The 16,928-nt window shown below is 43.5% G+C and overlaps 1 protein-coding gene and 1 non-coding gene across 2 annotated transcripts; one reads left to right on the top strand and one right to left on the bottom strand.

Annotated features, from left to right (window-relative positions):
* Positions 1-7,862: 7,862 nt before the first annotated feature.
* Positions 7,863-14,061, top strand: LOC131299674 (uncharacterized). The gene is made up of 4 exons (XM_058325254.1): positions 7,863-8,294; positions 8,682-11,390; positions 11,505-12,212; positions 12,510-14,061. The coding sequence occupies exons 1-4, from the start codon at positions 7,863-7,865 to the stop codon at positions 13,434-13,436; spliced, it is 4,776 nt and encodes a 1,591-aa protein (XP_058181237.1). The 3' UTR covers positions 13,437-14,061.
* LOC131302218 (small nucleolar RNA R71) lies at positions 8,375-8,479 on the bottom strand. The gene has a single exon (XR_009191680.1). It is a non-coding gene; the product is annotated as a small nucleolar RNA R71 (small nucleolar RNA).
* Positions 14,062-16,928: the final 2,867 nt, after the last annotated feature.

A 16,928-nucleotide genomic window follows, 5' to 3' on the forward strand; every position in this document is an offset into this window, starting at 1 on the left:
ACCGAGCTCCAAAGTAAGGATGATCATGACAAGCAAACGACTCACCCGCTGTGTATTGATCTACCTAAAAATTCTTAAGATGCTCTCCGCAAAAATTTCCCTGGCAACCCTACAGTCCTTCAACTACTCTCCGCCAAAATCCTGGCATTACCCAGGTACGTTGCACTATGGCTTTTTAAGCCTGAAGGACCATTTTCTGTCTCTAACCCTCCAAACTTTTTTCTTTTTATTGCCCCTCGAACTATGATTGGTCTGAATTTCCCTTGTGGAATACGTGGGCAGCCTCCTAGCTCGACCATAACTAAAACCTTTTTCAAAAACCCTTAGAGTAGTTGTTCGACCAAATTGAGTTGTTTAATGGCTTTGACTTTTACTTTGACATGTCTCGTGATTTGTCTAAGTTTAGTCAAAAAGGGGCATCTGTAGACACCTCAATTTGTGACCTAGAAGTTCCGAGGGGTGATGGCCAGTCCGTCCCGAGCGTTAGATCTTTTAACCACCCCTAAGCATGTAGCTAACGGGTCTTGCATATCCCTTTTCGCTAGGTTGGGGCGGATGGTCATTGATATCTCCTCGGACCGTTTCACTAGCTCAGTTTCTTCTCCCATTGCTGACGAGTTGATACGAGAGGCTCTTTGGATCTAAGCGATCTACCAAACTCTAATCGACTACAAAAGGCCCTTCGACCCTTCAAGCACCCCATGCCCGGTCATGGCACTCGATCCTCTAGAGATGGAGACTTTTTGTACCTCCGATCATGAACCAGGGCCATTTGCAAACTCTCAAGAGGAGGTCCAAGGGCACAGGATGACAGTAAGGTTATGCCCTTATCAGAATCAATTCTTCAACGGCGCACCATGCGCTTATGAGGAATTCACAAGGATTTATAGCATTCCACCGAATGTCCAGGTTTAGTTACTTCCCATCACCGATCCCCGTCAATTGTTGCACCATCCGGGGGAGCTAATCTTTCCCCTTATGGCCATTACCGAGGGCGGGATTAGGTTCCCCCTTCACCACTTTGTGTGCTGAGTGCTTCTGAAGCTGGTTTTCACCTCTTCTTAGCTCTTAGTTAACTCTTACAGAGTCATAACGAGCGTCGTGGAGCTAAAAAGGAGGTATAACTTGACGTTTGGCTTAGAGAGCTCTTCGGAGTTGACCAGGCTGGGTTCACCGAGACTACAACCGCTGGTACCTGTCCTGCCGGTCAGGATATGACGAATTCCTGATCGATCACCTGCCCGACTCCGAAGGGTGGGCGAGTATTTATGTCTCGGTGACCAGGAACTTCATGTTTGGGCCCAGCGATAGTCCCGAAATGGTGGTTCAGTTCGAAACCGTTACACCTGGTCAGTTGATTACCTGTATGCATATGTTGATCCCTTACTTTGGTGATCTCTTGCAAGTGAAGGGGTCGTCCAAGGCTATAAGGAAACGGCGACCCGAGCCCTGATCACCGGTGCATACGCCATCCCCCTCGCAAACCGACTTGCCCCGGATTTGCTTGGTTACGTCCTAATGTACAAGAGCTACTTGAAGAAGAAACTGAGATAGTAGGGGGTTCCGCGGGCAGGAAGAGGGAAAGGGCGAGGAGAAAGAGTGCTCGGTAAAGCCGAAGTCGAGGCAAGAAACTCTCCCCCCTTGGGCAAGATTCGCAAGGAAATGGACCATGAGACTCCCAAGCGGACCGGACTGAGTGGTGAGATGATGGCGCATTCTGGGAGAATGGTGTTGAACCTGAGACGGAGGCCGAGGGACCATGGCATCGGTTCCCCGACTGGGGCGCCAGATGCAGGAGCCTCAAAGATAGCTCCCATTTCACTAGAGGAGCCATCGGCAAAGAGGCCGAGGATCGAGTTGGGGGATAATAGTAGACAAAAAGACAAGGAGACGATCAAAATCTTGGAAGAAGTAGAGAAGGAGCAAGATGGGGGGGTCCGTCGAGAAGGAGTCCGAGGTTGAGGGCAGGGCTCGAGCAAGGGACATCCCCTTGGCCCCTGAGTTCCGTCATTACAGTGGTCGCTTGATCCATCATGCCGACAATGCATCTAGGAACATTGGGATGGCTTATGGGGTACTTCGAGCCTGCATACTTCCAAGGGATGCCAAGCTTGTTACCGAGAGCACTAATGATTTGGTGGGGGTGCTGGCGCAATCGTTTCTTAGCGTATGTTTCCATGTTCCTCCTTTTTCTCTTTGGTGAGTACGGAGCTTTTTGTAATGTTTTTACCCTTCTTGCTGGCAGGTTGGCGCTTGGGCTATGGCTATCCGAGATAGGTACGAGGAGCAGGCCTCGGAGATTAGGGAGCTAAAGTAGGCCATGGCAATGAACGAGGAGGATCTGAAGGTTGCTCGGGGGGCTTATGATCATTACTAAGCGGACTTCGAGAAGGTCGATCGAGAGAGGTTGGTTGCGGAGAAATGAGCTAGGATAACCGAGGAGGCTAGGATAACCGAGGAGGCTCTGACTGCTCTGAGAGCCACCCGAGCCCAGAAGAATGAGGCTGCAAGAAACAAAGGCAACCACGAAGGGTTCAATGAAATCGGAGTCGAGTATAAGAAGCAGGTCCGGGAGATTGAAGTTGATTTGCACGGAGGCCGCTTCCGAGACGAGTACAGGTATGGCTATGAGCTGCTGCTTAGCAGATTCGATCTTCCCAAGGATTCAGTGCTCCGCACCATCCCCGAGCCGCCTCCTGAAGAGCTCGTGCTGCCCGAGGAAGAGGACGAAGAGGTGTAAAACCTCAAAGAGCCAACCCTCACTACAACAAATATGAGTTTTTATAGCATTAGATTATAGCGTTCTTTTAGGAATGTTGTTGTAGGGAAACATTTATAGCATTCAGGAAGAGATAAAGGAAGGAAACCCTCGCGCCCTATCTACAATAGCATTTCATTAACTCAAAACTAGCGTTCCACTAAAAAATAAGTAGCGTCTTTCCTTCGCGCCCTAATCCCATACCCCTTTACAAAATATTCCAGATCGAGATGAAGGCTCTCTCTCTCTCTCTCTCTCTCTCTCCCCATTAGATCTTGGACCCCTGACGACCAACAACTGCCATGGGTAGCTTAGCTAGCAGCACATCAACATCTTCCACCATCGCTAGCACCACCAACTTGCAATGGCTCCCGGTGCTTCGGCCTCTAGATGTGCGTCTCTCGTAGTCCCCCCACCAGGTATTATCCTCTCTCTCCCCTCCTTTGTATGCATGTGGATCAATGTATGCTTATACTCAATTTGCCAATCCCCCCATTTACAGTCCTTAATTTTCTCGTTTCCCATCTAGGGTTTGTATTAGGAATTGTTGCCTTTGTCAGCTAGGACGTGTGTGGTGAGTTTGGGAAGGATGTATAAAGGGAGTAACACTTCCATTTCATCTCTATATTCAAGCCATTTTGACCTCTATTTTGCCACTGCCAATCGATGAACGCTGACACTGCCACCATTGTCCTAATCTCAGTTTGACAAAGTTCTCTCTCTCTCTCTCCGCATTGAACCCTAACCAAATTGTTTTTCGCTGAGTAAATTTGTACCAATTTCATGAAACCTTTATTCTCGTTATTGGAGGAATTGCATCTCTTTACTTGCTGATTATCATCCCTTCGTTCTATTCTTGAAATAGCTGGAGATTGTTGTCCTCTAAATTGCAGATCTCGATCTCAATGTCAAGTAAGTCTCAAACTCTACACCTGGGAGGTCAGACTTCCAATATATTCTTACTATTTGATAGTACATTTATCTTACGATTTTCTCTATTATTTATTCTTATACCTTATACATGGATGGTATAACTTTTAATGCTAACGTTCTCTCTCAAGTTGTTGAAAGTAAAAAAATTAATGAACTTTTACAAGTGTGAGGGTGACCGAAAACAATTTTTTATTCATGTTTCCATGTTATAGTTTATTTGTTTACATAAATAGTTAGTGATAATCTTTACTATGTCTGATTTATACTTCTTCTTACATGTCATGCACCTAAAGCAGCCAGTTGTATTAGTTTGTCATCCCCATATCTTGATTGTAGTCATGCCTTGAAATGTTATGAGATTCAAAGTATGTGGCCTTGGATATATGCTTACTTTTACACTCTGATGACTTTTGTAGTTCATAAATGGCAGGTCAAAGGACAATTACTCTTGCAATGATTAGTATTGAGGAGTGAGTTGAGGTTTACTTGAAATCTAATCTGCCTTGAGTGCCATCATATTTATCAAATGATACAAAGATTAGTGGAAACTAATAATATGAACTATACTTACCGATGGGTTATTTTCTTTGGTTGATTCGTTGCCAAATTTAAGTTTGACTAGTACTTTGGGGACCACATTATGGGTACCATGTAATGTGTTATCAATATATTTGTCGAATGTGCTCCATTTGTCATTTATTGGAGCATATTCAGCCAATGCAATGGGGACACATCGCATGGTATCCAAAATGTGATACCTAAATATGGTCACCATAGCATTGCTCATCGAGTTTTCCTATGGTATCATGTGCTTTGGATGCCATACTATAGACACCCCAATCTGAACTTCCAGATTAGTTTACTTATGGTATTTGATTCTCCAATGATGAAATGGATCAAGAACACCCCGAGAATGTCGAGTGTTTGAGCTTTGGGTGTTTGACACCCCTTTTGAACCTAACCAAGCCTAAGCCACTTCAAAAGAGCCAAAAACCCTACTGGCGCATGCTGATTTAAAGCCTGCGCGCGTAGATCAACTTGACAAGTGCTGGTCAATGGTCAAAGCTTGACCGTTGACCAACGCGTGAGTAGGTGGTACACGCGCGCCAGGGTGCAACCATCCCGCACCAGGCCGCAATCATCCCGCGCCAGGGCGCACCATCGCGAGACGGTCTCAAACCAGCGCGCGATGGTCAAATTGCCAGGTGGTGGTCAACAGTCAAAGCTTAACCGTTGATCATCGCGCGCCAGGGCGCACCATCGCGTGCCAGACTGACTCCGTTGCGCGACGGACCAAACTGCCACCAACCTTTCTTGAGGAGAAAATCTGGCCACCAACGCAACTTCAGCCAGGCCTTGTGGACTGGCTGAACTCCTCTGTTTGCAGCTCAAACCTACCTCATCTCTCCCTATATATACACCCATGGGTTTTCCATTAAAAGGGTTCAAGATTTGTGACAGAGTTACACTCTTAGCATCTAAGAGTATAGCTTATTCTTTCTCCTCCATTACTTAAAACACAACACAAACACATTAATCAAACCTCAAACCTCAAACCTCAAACCTCAAACAGCATTCAAACTCAAAAACCAAAGGTATAGCTTACCTTTGTTCTAATTTCTGTTCTGATCCCTGAGGGATGCTGGCAGAGCCAAGGCTGGTAATCAATACTGTCTTGGTCCTAAAGCTGGCAAGGTTTCAAAAACCGTCGAGGTAGGAACCAACGCGCGATGGACCTACTCACTCGCGTGACTGTCTCAGTCATCGCGCGATGGTCCTCGTGGGGATTGGTGTCCTACAGTTTTATGTTGTCTTTTGTATATAGATCACTCTGCAAGCATGTAAAAACCAGTTTACTGCTTTTCTTAGTATAATCTGTTAGCTTTGTAGTTAATTTGTATTTCTGTTGTTTTGGAGTACCCCTGGGATCATTCTGGACCTGTCCTAGAACCCAGAAATATGTAAGCCACACACTGGTTAAAAGGCTCAGACCATCGCGCGCCGGAGAGCACCATCGCGCGCCAGAGCGCATCATCGCGCGCCTGAGTGAGACCATCGCGCGATAGTCTGCCTCTGACCAGTGAGTGGCCTTGCACAGGTAGCTTGGCTTTAGGCCGTTATTTTGTCCACACACTGTTTATGGGGTGTTTTGTTAGTTTGTAGGGCTTTTTAGCCTTTAAACATTGCTTAGAACTCTATATTATGTTGCCTATAAACTCCTTGGTTTGTCCTGGGTGTGCACTGGTCCTTCCAGACCCCAGAGGGTTTGAGAATAAGAGTTGTGGGTTTGAGCTTACCGGCGCGCACATGTCTTGGAGTTGCGCACGCAGAAGTGAACAGCATGCAGTGACTTGTTTAGTGCATGCTGGTTTCTTCCTGCACACGTCACTCCAAAACAGGGGCCTCCCAGTTTCTTTAAACTCTTATAGCAGTCTGTTCTCATCCTATACTAACTGCTCATCCATGCTGTCTATCACATCTTGCAAACATGTTACAGCTTTAATCCCCATTAAACTGTTCCCCCGCCCCTAATTGGCTAAAGAATTGATTAATCAAACAAAATCGCAAACATTTTCGCAAATGCCTAAGTAGAGACCGATCTCCGGATTGGGTGAAAGGGGTGCTGATAAAAGCCGAAATATTAATATTTTGGCTTTCCAAACTACACTTGTTAGTTATTTATACTTGTTACCTGATATTTATTTTGCTTTTATTTTGTTTATAGGTTGATCGAGCTCATTGCCCAAAATATTGGATAAAAAGAAGAGTTTAATGAAGTTTGGGGTTAAAGCATAGAATACTTCAAAATTGGAATGTTAATTTATTAAGGCATGAAGTCCTAGGGCCTGAATGTAATTAATGCTTCAAAACCCTATTTAAACCAATGAAACTCCACTGCCTTCGGCAGTCAGGGCTGGAACGAAAAAACAAAGCAGTGCTCGGCATGCACAAAAACAGAACAGGGGGCTGCGCATATGGTTCCAACGCGTCAGAAAACAATTGTCGTTCACAGCTGGGCAACAGAGGAGCAATAAAGGGTTAAGGATTGGTTTATACTTACCGAAACCTTTATTCTATTGCATGGAGTTTTATTATCTCGTGATCGTTTATATTTTCTTCATGTTCGGCTAAACTCGTTTCTAGGGTTTAGATGAAGCTCGAACTCTGAGTAACGATATTTATATTTTGATTTAGTGTTTTATTATTCGAATCGTGGTTGTATGACTTGAGGATTTATTTCTGGTTTTAATTTTCTCTATCAAATCTTGTGTATGATTTTCTAGATTTTCATGCACGTTCATACAACGGTTTTTTTTTAATTGTTTTGTGATAATTGAATAAGATGGGTTATGCTCCGTAAGACGCGCCGTGCTATTAGACGGTCCGTGCCATAGAGACGGATCGTACTAGTATGACGGTTCGTGCTAGGCGGCGATACCCCATGCTATTTGGTGATTCATAAATATCTTTAGGCGATACCGTAAGGGCCTGCGAACCCTAACGATATCTGGATTGATTCGAATAATAGACCTTTATCATCGTGTATAAATTGTTACAACGGGTCGAGTGGATTCGAAACCCTAGATCTTTTCTCTCATAAACTTTCATTATTTCTTAATTGTTTTAATTTAATTTAGCTTTTAATATTTTCGAAATCCAACAATCAAATCCTTTTTCCGAATTAAGTTAGAAATTAGTTAGAACAATTGCAATTTAGCCTTCGTAATCCCTGAGGACGATACTCGGAATACTTACCGCTATCTTTTACATAGTCGTAATTATTCTGTTTTATTAATTATTTTTGATACGGAAACGACACGATCAAATTTTGGCGCCGTTGCCGGGGATTACAAACACGATTGCATTGTTTTAGTTAATTTTTATTTTAATTCCTAGTTTAGGTATTTTTAGTTTTTTTTTATTATTATTCCTCATATTTGTTTAATTGCATTCTTTCTTTGTTAGCATTCTATTGTGTCAAGCACAGGAATCGAGAAATTGTAGCGCACAGGGGTAAGAAGTAAGCGGCAACATTGCAGCTTAATAGTGCAATTCAATTGGCTTTTCCTTGCGCTGTGAGTTTTCTTATTTTTCTTGGTTTTAGTGTTTTGTTTGTTTTATTTATTTATTTGTTTTTATTTTTATTTGAGTTAGGGGCATTTTGCGTTATATGTTTGGTCGTCGATCATTGGACCCATTACTTGATAATTTTGACCCAGAGATCGAACGGACCTTTAGAGCTAATAGAGCAGCCTCTCGTCACCCTTGGCCTTCACCCACTTCACTTGTTAGAATGGCTGAAAGAATAGAGGCTGAGGTTCCACCTGCGATCGGAGAGTACTTTCTCCCATCCGCATACACCTCACCATCATGCATAGCATTGCCTACCACTGCCTCAACACAATTTGAAATCAAGTCCAGTTTGTTACAAACACTTCCATCATTCTATGGACTTGATAATGAGGACCCATATCGGCATTTAGGGGACTTCGAAGAGATTTGCTCCACCGTTAAAATTCAGCACTTCACTGATAATGCCCTTAGGTTGAAGTTATTCCCATTCTCACTTAAAGATAAAGCCAAATATTGGCTTAATACTTTGGCACCGAATAGCATCAACTCTTGGGATCAAATGAAAAATGAGTTTTTGAAAAAGTACTTTTCCATAGGCAAAACAAAAGAAATTCGCCAAGAACTCACTAGTTTCTATCAAAAAGAAGGCGAACAATTTCACCAAGCATGGGAGAGACTTAATGATATCATTAGGAGTTGTCCACACCACCAAGTTCCTAAATGGCAGTTAGTCCAATGTTTCTACGATGGACTATGTGAACAACACCGATATATGGTGGATGCCTCATGTGGAGGCACATTTATGCTTAAGAATGAGAATCGGGGGTGGGACTTGTTTGGGCAGTTAGCGGAGAATTCACGACACCGAGCCTCATCATCCCGCACAAATAGGACAACTTCTACTGCATTCAAATAGAGTGGCCTTCATGAGGTGGGCCGCTCTGATGATCTTTCCTATAAGGTAGATGCATTGACCCGCAAGTTTGACACTTTCTTATCTTTGGGTCATGGTCCTTCACATTCTTCACCTCCTGCTGCTGTTGCGGAGGTATGTCAATTGTGCTCCAGTCCGTGCCATCAAATAAATGAGTGCCACATGGCATCTCAATTCCCAGAATTTCTTCAAGAGCACGTGAACGCGGCCCAGGGGTTTGGTAGGCCTGCAAATGACCCCTATTCTCATACTTACAACCCCGGCTGGAAGAAGCATCCCAACTTTGGATGGCGACAGCCAGACCAAGGGCAACCATTTGCCCAACCTATGAGGCCTTCATTTCCTAATACTTCCAACACACAGGCCTATTGTCCACCACCTGCACCACCCCAATACCAACAACCTCCTGCTCCTCCTGCGTCCTCCCAAAGGACACCAGCTTTTGAGGATCAAATGTTGAAGGCCATGGCTGAAATGAGAGCCGATTGCCAACAAATGAAAGCTGACTCTCAATTGCTTTACTCCCACTCTCAATCCATTGCCAAGATGGAAACCCAAGTGGGTCAGCTAGCTAATGCTCTTAACCAGCGGGATGAGGGTAGATTACCAAGTCAGCCAGTGGCCAACCCACGAGGGATGCACCATATTGACAATTCGCAAGGTCATGAACAAGCGAAATTAGTTGTCACCCTCAGAAATGGGAGAGATGTAGAGACCCGACCGGAAAAGGTCAAAGCGAAGGAGAAAGTGTCTCCACCTGTCGCTGAGAGGTCTAGGGTTGATAAGAGGTCTAAGGAGAAGGAGACCGATCCAGTGTCTACAGTTGTTTCGGGGTCATCTGAGACCCCATCTTATATTCCTAAGGCACCTTTCCCGATTTGCCTGAATGCACCTTCACCCTTTCACAAGAAGGGAGTATCCACTGATAATATTATGGAGGTGTTCAAGCAAGTTAAGATGAACATCCCATTGCTCGATGCCATTGAGCAAATCCCATCTTATGCCAAGTTCCTCAAGGACTTGTGCACTCACAAGCGGAAAGCGCGAGCCAAGTTTTTAGAGCCCATCCCCATTCCTCACCAAGTTAGCTCTGTTCTTCAATCTAACACTGCCCCCAAGCTTGCTGATCCTGGTGTGCCCACAATCTCTTGTGTCATAGGCAATCACTTTATTAGTAGGGCACTCTTAGATTTAGGGGCAAGTGTCAATCTTTTACCGTACTCTGTGTACGAGGAGTTGGGGCTTGGTGAGTTGAAGCCCACATCGGTTACTCTGCAGTTGGCCGATCGTTCTGTGAAAGCCCCACGGGGCATGTTAGAGGATGTCCTCGTCAAGGTGAATAATTTCTACTTTCCTACTGATTTCATTGTCCTTGACACAGAGCCAGTCCACCCCACAGCCCTTAAATCTCAAACGCCTGTCATCTTGGGTCGTCCCTTTCTAGCCACGGCCAATGCACAGATTTCTGTGAGGAGTGGAGTGATGGAGGTATCATTCGGCAATATGAAACTGAGTCTGAATATGTATTCGGCCACTCGACAGCCTCATGAGGAGGAAGACTGCTTTGCAGTTGATGTCGTTCATGAGTTAGTAGAAGAGGCGTTGCCGTACATTTTGGTTGAGGATCCTCTTGAGGCATGTCTTGCCCATTTTGGCTATGAGGAGTTCGATATTGACCAATCCATTGCTGAGGTCAATTCTTTATTAGACCTCGCACCTTGTATGGCCAAACCTACTTGGCGAACTCCTTTCGAGCCTTTACCTGCTTTGTCTAGCATTCCAGCTCTTCCCTCCATAGAAGCCCCACCAAAGCTTGAGTTGAAGCCTCTCCCAGCTTCTCTGAAGTATGTTTTTCTTGGCCACGATGACACCTTGCCTGTGATCATTGCCTCTGACCTTTCTTCCGAGCAAGACGGTCAATTACTTAAAGTGCTTAAAAAGCACAAGGGTGCGATAGGGTGGTCAGTGGCCGACCTCAAGGGTATTGATCCCTCCGTTTGCATGCATCGCATTCATTGCGAGGAAAATGCAAAACCATCAAGAGAGATGCAAAGGAGGTTGAACCCTAACATGAAGGAGGTCGTTATGAAGGAGGTGGTCAAATTGTTGGATGCGGGTATCATATACCCCATCTCTGATAGCAAGTGGGTGAGTCCTACTCAAGTAGTGCCCAAGAAGTCAGGCATTACTGTCGTTGAGAATGATAAGGGTGAGCTTGTGCCCACACGCATGACGACTGGTTGGCGTGTGTGTATTGATTATAGAAAGCTCAATTCCATGACTAGGAAGGATCATTTTCCACTTCCATTTATTGATCAAATCCTAGAGAGGTTAGCGGGCCAGAGCTATTATTGTTTTCTGGATGGATATTCCGGATATAACCAAGTGGTCGATGACCCAGCGGATCAAGAGAAGACTACCTTCACCTGTCCTTATGGTACTTATGCTTATCGACGCATGCCTTTTGGCTTGTGCAATGCACCTGCGACCTTTCAAAGGTGTATGATGGCTATCTTCTATGACATGGTGGAGGAATTTCTAGAAGTATTCATGGATGACTTCTCGGTCTTTGGGGCCTCCTTTGATTCATGTCTCCAAAATCTTGCAAAGGTGCTTAAACGGTGCGAGGAGACTAATCCGGTCCTAAGTTGGGAAAAGAGCCATTTTATGGTTCAGGAGGGGATTGTTTTAGGCCACGTAGTGTCCAAGAGGGGGATTGAAGTTGATAAGGCAAAAGTTGACTTAATTTCTCGACTTCCTCCCCCCTCATCAGTTAAGCAAATTCGCTCTTTCTTGGGACACGCTGGGTTCTATAGGCGTTTTATCAAGGATTTTTCTAAAATTGCTAAGCCTTTGTGTGATCTTTTGGCTAAGGACGCCCCCTTCATTTTTGATGAGGCTTGTATGAGAGCTTTTGTGAAGCTCCGTGAGACGTTGTCCACAGCACCTATCATGCAGTCCCCCAACTGGTCTCTACCCTTTGAAATAATGTGTGATGCATCCGACTACGCAGTCGGTACTGTTTTGGGCCAGCGGGTTGACAAGGTCCCTCATGCCATTTATTATGCGAGTAAGACCCTCTCCGGTGCGCAGTTGAACTATACCACTACGGAGAAGGAATTACTCGCTGTGGTCTTTTCCCTTGACAAGTTCCGATCCTACCTTTTAGGGTCGAAGGTTGTAGTATACACTGATCATACCGCTTTGCGGCATTTACTTTCTAAGAAGGAGACCAAACCTAGGTTGATTAGGTGGATTCTGCTCCTTCAAGAGTTTGATGTGGAGATTCGAGACAAGAAAGGATCTGAAAATTCTGTAACAGACCATTTATCAAGGATCCTAGTGGATGCCTCTGGTGACACCTTGCCCTTCAAGGACTCATTCCCCGATGAGCAGCTCTTCGAGGTGTCACAAGTGCGACCCCCATGGTATGCACACATAGTTAACTACCTAGCCACAGGCATGCTTCCCCCTCATTGGTCCAAGCATGACAAAGACCGTTTCTTTGCGCAGGTTAGGCACTATTTTTGGGAGGATCCAGAACTCTTTAAGTTGTGTTCGGACCAAGTGATTAGGAGGTGCGTTCCTGAGACTGAGTACCATAGCATTCTCACCTTCTGTCATTCACTTGAGTGCGGAGGGCATTTTAGTGGGAAAAAGACGGCGGCGAAGGTCTTACAAAGCGGTTTTTATTGGCCTACTCTGTTTAAGGATGCATATGTGTTTTGCAAGGCATGCCTTAAGTGCCAGAAAACCGGCAATATTTCGCGCCGTGATATGATGCCATTGTCCTCCATCCTTGTTGTGGAGATGTTTGATGTTTGGGGGATAGACTTCATGGGTCCGTTTCCATGTTCGCATGGGAACGCGTATATTCTTGTGGCCGTGGACTACGTGTCCAAGTGGGTGGAAGCGGTAGCCACCAAGACCAATGACCACAAAGTTGTGGTCAAGTTTCTTCAAAGTAATATTTTTACTCGTTTTGGCTATCCGCGGGCGATTATTAGTGATGAGGGCACCCATTTTCTCAATAAACACTTCGTCGTCCTGGTGCGAAAGTATTCTATCACTCATAAGGTGGCAACACCTTATCACCCTCAGACTAGTGGGCAGGTTGAAGTGTCAAATAGGGAGATTAAACGCATACTTGAAAAGACGGTTAGACCCGATCGAAAAGATTGGTCTTTAAGGCTCGATGATGCTTTATGGGCCTACCGTACAGCTTATAAGACCCCTATTGGCATGTCTCCTTACCGGTTAGTTTTTGGTAAGGCATGTCATTTGCCCGTTGAGTTAGAGCATAGAGCTATGTGGGCCATTAAGAAGTATAACTTCAATATGGCCGCTGCCGGGTTAAATCGTAAGCTCCAGCTTGCTGAACTGGAAGAGTTGCGCAATGAAGCATATGAGAGTGCACGAATTTATAAGGATAGGACTAAGGCATTTCATGATAAACACATTGTTAGAAAGTCCTTTGAAGTTGGTCAAAAAGTGTGGCTCTTTAATTCTAGACTTAAACTTTTCCCGGGTAAGTTGAGGTCACGGTGGGATGGTCCATATGTTGTCATTCGTGTTTTTCCCCATGGAGCTGTAGAGATTAAGGATCCACGTGTTGGTAATGTTTTCAAGATCAATGGCCAATTGCTTAAACCTTACGTGGAAGGAATTGGTGATGGCGTGGTGGATGGTGCCACAGTGGAGTCCATTACTTTGATGGACCCAATTTATATAGATTAGTGCTTTCATTGGAAGTCTAGGAGACTTAAAATCCGTGGAGTTTGTGATATCTCCAGTGTTTGCCGTGCTCGAACGGTTTTCAACGGTCTGGTATAGCCACCTTGTCAAAGCTATGTATGTAGTACTTAGGAGGTTGGGTCTGGCGGCAGGCGCGTAGTTAGCAGCGAGAAATCTGTCTGAACCATCCGACTTTAGTGTCCAGCTTGGCGGAGATTGCTTCATAAGCCGAGTGGTGGGTAAGGAATCTGGCAACCCCAGAGGGAGTGACAGCCTATTAGATGATGGCACCACTTCTCACGATATCGTTGAATCCTACGCATATTGCTCTTCCAACAAGTAAGGAACCACAGTCTTTGACAAGGGAGAAAAGTAGTACCCGTGTCTTTCGCGTGAAGAAAGTGGATGGATTTTTATTTTATTTTATTTGAACTCCTTGCCTTTATTTATGTTCTTTAGTTGTTTTTCTTGTATATATTTTGTTGTTTTGGAGGCTAACATTTTGCAGGTTGTTCAATCCAAGTTAGGGGGTCTCCCTCTTGCTATGATAGTTTGCTATGTTCCTCCTTTTCGAGGTGATACCTTTCCTCTCTTTTACTTTTCTGTCCTATCGTTTTATTTTTATACTTTCAATGAGGGCATCGAATGATTCAAGTTTGGGGGAGGGACTACTTCGTATTCTTTAAAATCCAAAAAAATTAAAAATTTTGAAAAATTAAAAAATAGTGGGACCATTTTGCATGCGGTTTGAACCAGTTGTGATTATTTGTTGGAAAACTGACTTGAGGTGTGTTGCCTACCGTAATGATATCTGTTTTTGGCATGGTAGTTCTACTTGCTAGCTTGTCTTAAGAAGTTGATTATGGCACTTTGGTTTGGCACTCTTGCACTTCACGTATACTTGGTCTTTGATTACTAGTGAGTTGTGAATTGACTGTTCTTGATGGCTAGATTAGTGGAGACTTATGCCCTAGTGAGCTTTCGTGCCTTATCTTTTTGTTGGAGTGGTGTCAAGTAAACTCTTAGTTTGTCATGGAAAGAGTCAACTTATTGAGATCTCATTATTCTTGATTGCTAAGCATTGGAATTTATTGAAAATATCTCTTGGGTTTGTTTTGACATATGGATGATTCACCCTTTGGAGAGGATTATAGGCCGTCTTTGTTATTTGAGCCCGTTCGTTCTTTTGTTTCACATTTATCCCTTGCCAGCCACTTTGAGCCTTTTATGCTTAGCCTTTTCTTGGTTAGCTCCACCTTCCATATTGTTTGGAGAAAGGCGAAAAACATAGAGGTGTAATTTTTGGATGGATTGTGAAATATTTTGTGCTTGAATTGGTGATATCCCTTTAAAAAAAAAAGAAACACGCAACACAAAAAAAAAAGAGAAAAGAAAAAAAAAAGAATGAAAGGGGCACCAATATGTTTGAAAAGGAGGAATCATGCTTTATGGTTGGAAAATATTGAAAGGTTAGAAGGAAAGATAAGGTAGAGTTGAAAAAGTAAAAAAATTGGGCTCACATTGTTAAATTAGCCCTAAGTTATTTGCCTATTCTCGGACATGTGATATTTTACCCTAACCTTGAACTATTTTTCCTTACCCTGCATTACAACCGAAATTAAAGTCCTATTTGATCCTAGGGGTGATGGAAAGTGGATTGATGGATGAGAGAGAGAGTTCCAATGCTTGGTGTTCTGTTCATGAGACCGCGTGTCCACCATATAAAGCGTTCTTTTCGTGTCATGGTGTGCGAGTGCTTTGCTTTCATTTATATTACTTCTAACCGCACACTTGAGAGTTACAATATGCACCTTGTTTTGAGTGATTTTCTTTGTGAGTGCATGACACTGTGAGAATTGAAGTCGAGACTCGGACCGCAGAGAGCGGTTAATCATTACATACTTGTGGTTGAAGCCCATATCACACACGCTAAGCCTAGGTGCCATGGTTTATTTCTTGACTTAATAGTGTTTGGAACTATTTGCGCCTTCTTATATCATTCTGGTAGTTGCATATGCTTTGCTTGATAGGTCAATGAATTGCATGACGAGTTGTGGATTCCACGTGGAAGGGTTCACTGTGTTTTGTGGGTAATCACTGCTGAAAAACCCTCACGAGACTTCACTCGTCCTACCGGGGTCGCCTAGGGGTTTAAAAGAACTACCGGTCTTAATTTGTTTTCTTTAGTTGCATTTGTTTTGATTTGCTAGGGACTAGCAAAGTGTAAGTTGAGGGGCGTGATAAAAGCCGAAATATTAATATTTTGGCTTTCCAAACTACACTTGTTAGTTATTTATACTTGTTACCTGATATTTATTTTGCTTTTATTTTGTTTATAGGTTGATCGAGCTCATTGCCCAAAATATTGGATAAAAAGAAGAGTTTAATGAAGTTTGGGGTTAAAGCATAGAATACTTCAAAATTGGAATGTTAATTTATTAAGGCATGAAGTCCTAGGGCCTGAATGTAATTAATGCTTCAAAACCCTATTTAAACCAATGAAACTCCACTGCCTTCGGCAGTCAGGGCTGGAACGAAAAAAACAAAGCAGTGCTCGGCATGCACAAAAACAGAACAGGGGGCTGCGCATATGGTTCCAACGCGTCAGAAAACAATTGTCGTTCACAGCTGGGCAACAGAGGAGCAATAAAGGGTTAAGGATTGGTTTATACTTACCGAAACCTTTATTCTATTGCATGGAGTTTTATTATCTCGTGATCGTTTATATTTTCTTCATGTCCGGCTAAACTCGTTTCTAGGGTTTAGATGAAGCTCGAACTCTGAGTAACGATATTTATATTTTGATTTAGTGTTTTATTATTCTAATCGTGGTTGTATGACTTGAGGATTTATTTCTGGTATTAATTTTCTCTATCAAATCTTGTGTATGATTTTCTAGATTTTCATGCACGTTCATACAACGGTTTTTTTTTAATTGTTTTGTGATAATTGAATAAGATGGGTTATGCTCCGTAAGACGCGCCGTGCTATTAGACGGTCCGTGCCATAGAGACGGATCGTACTAGTATGACGGTTCGTGCTAGGCGGCGATACCCCATGCTATTTGGTGATTCATAAATATCTTTAGGCGATACCGTAAGGGCCTGCGAACCCTAACGATATCTGGATTGATTCGAATAATAGACCTTTATCATCGTATATAAATTGTTACAACGGGTCGAGTGGATTCGAAACCCTAGATCTATTCTCTCATAAACTTTCATTATTTCTTAATTGTTTTAATTTAATTTAGCTTTTAATATTTTCGAAATCCAACAATCAAATCCTTTTTCCGAATTAAGTTAGAAATTAGTTAGAACAATTGCAATTTAGCCTTCGTAATCCCTGAGGACGATACTCGGAATACTTACCGCTATCTTTTAGATAGTCGTAATTATTCTGTTTTATTAATTATTTTTGATACGGAAACGACACGATCAGGTGCCTTAAAACCCTTCCCCTCTCGTAACCTGGCTCCCGAACCCAGATATGGTT

The sequence above is a fragment of the Rhododendron vialii genome, chromosome 9a (assembly GCF_030253575.1).
Source record: "Rhododendron vialii isolate Sample 1 chromosome 9a, ASM3025357v1".
Lineage (NCBI taxonomy): Eukaryota > Viridiplantae > Streptophyta > Magnoliopsida > Ericales > Ericaceae > Rhododendron > Rhododendron vialii.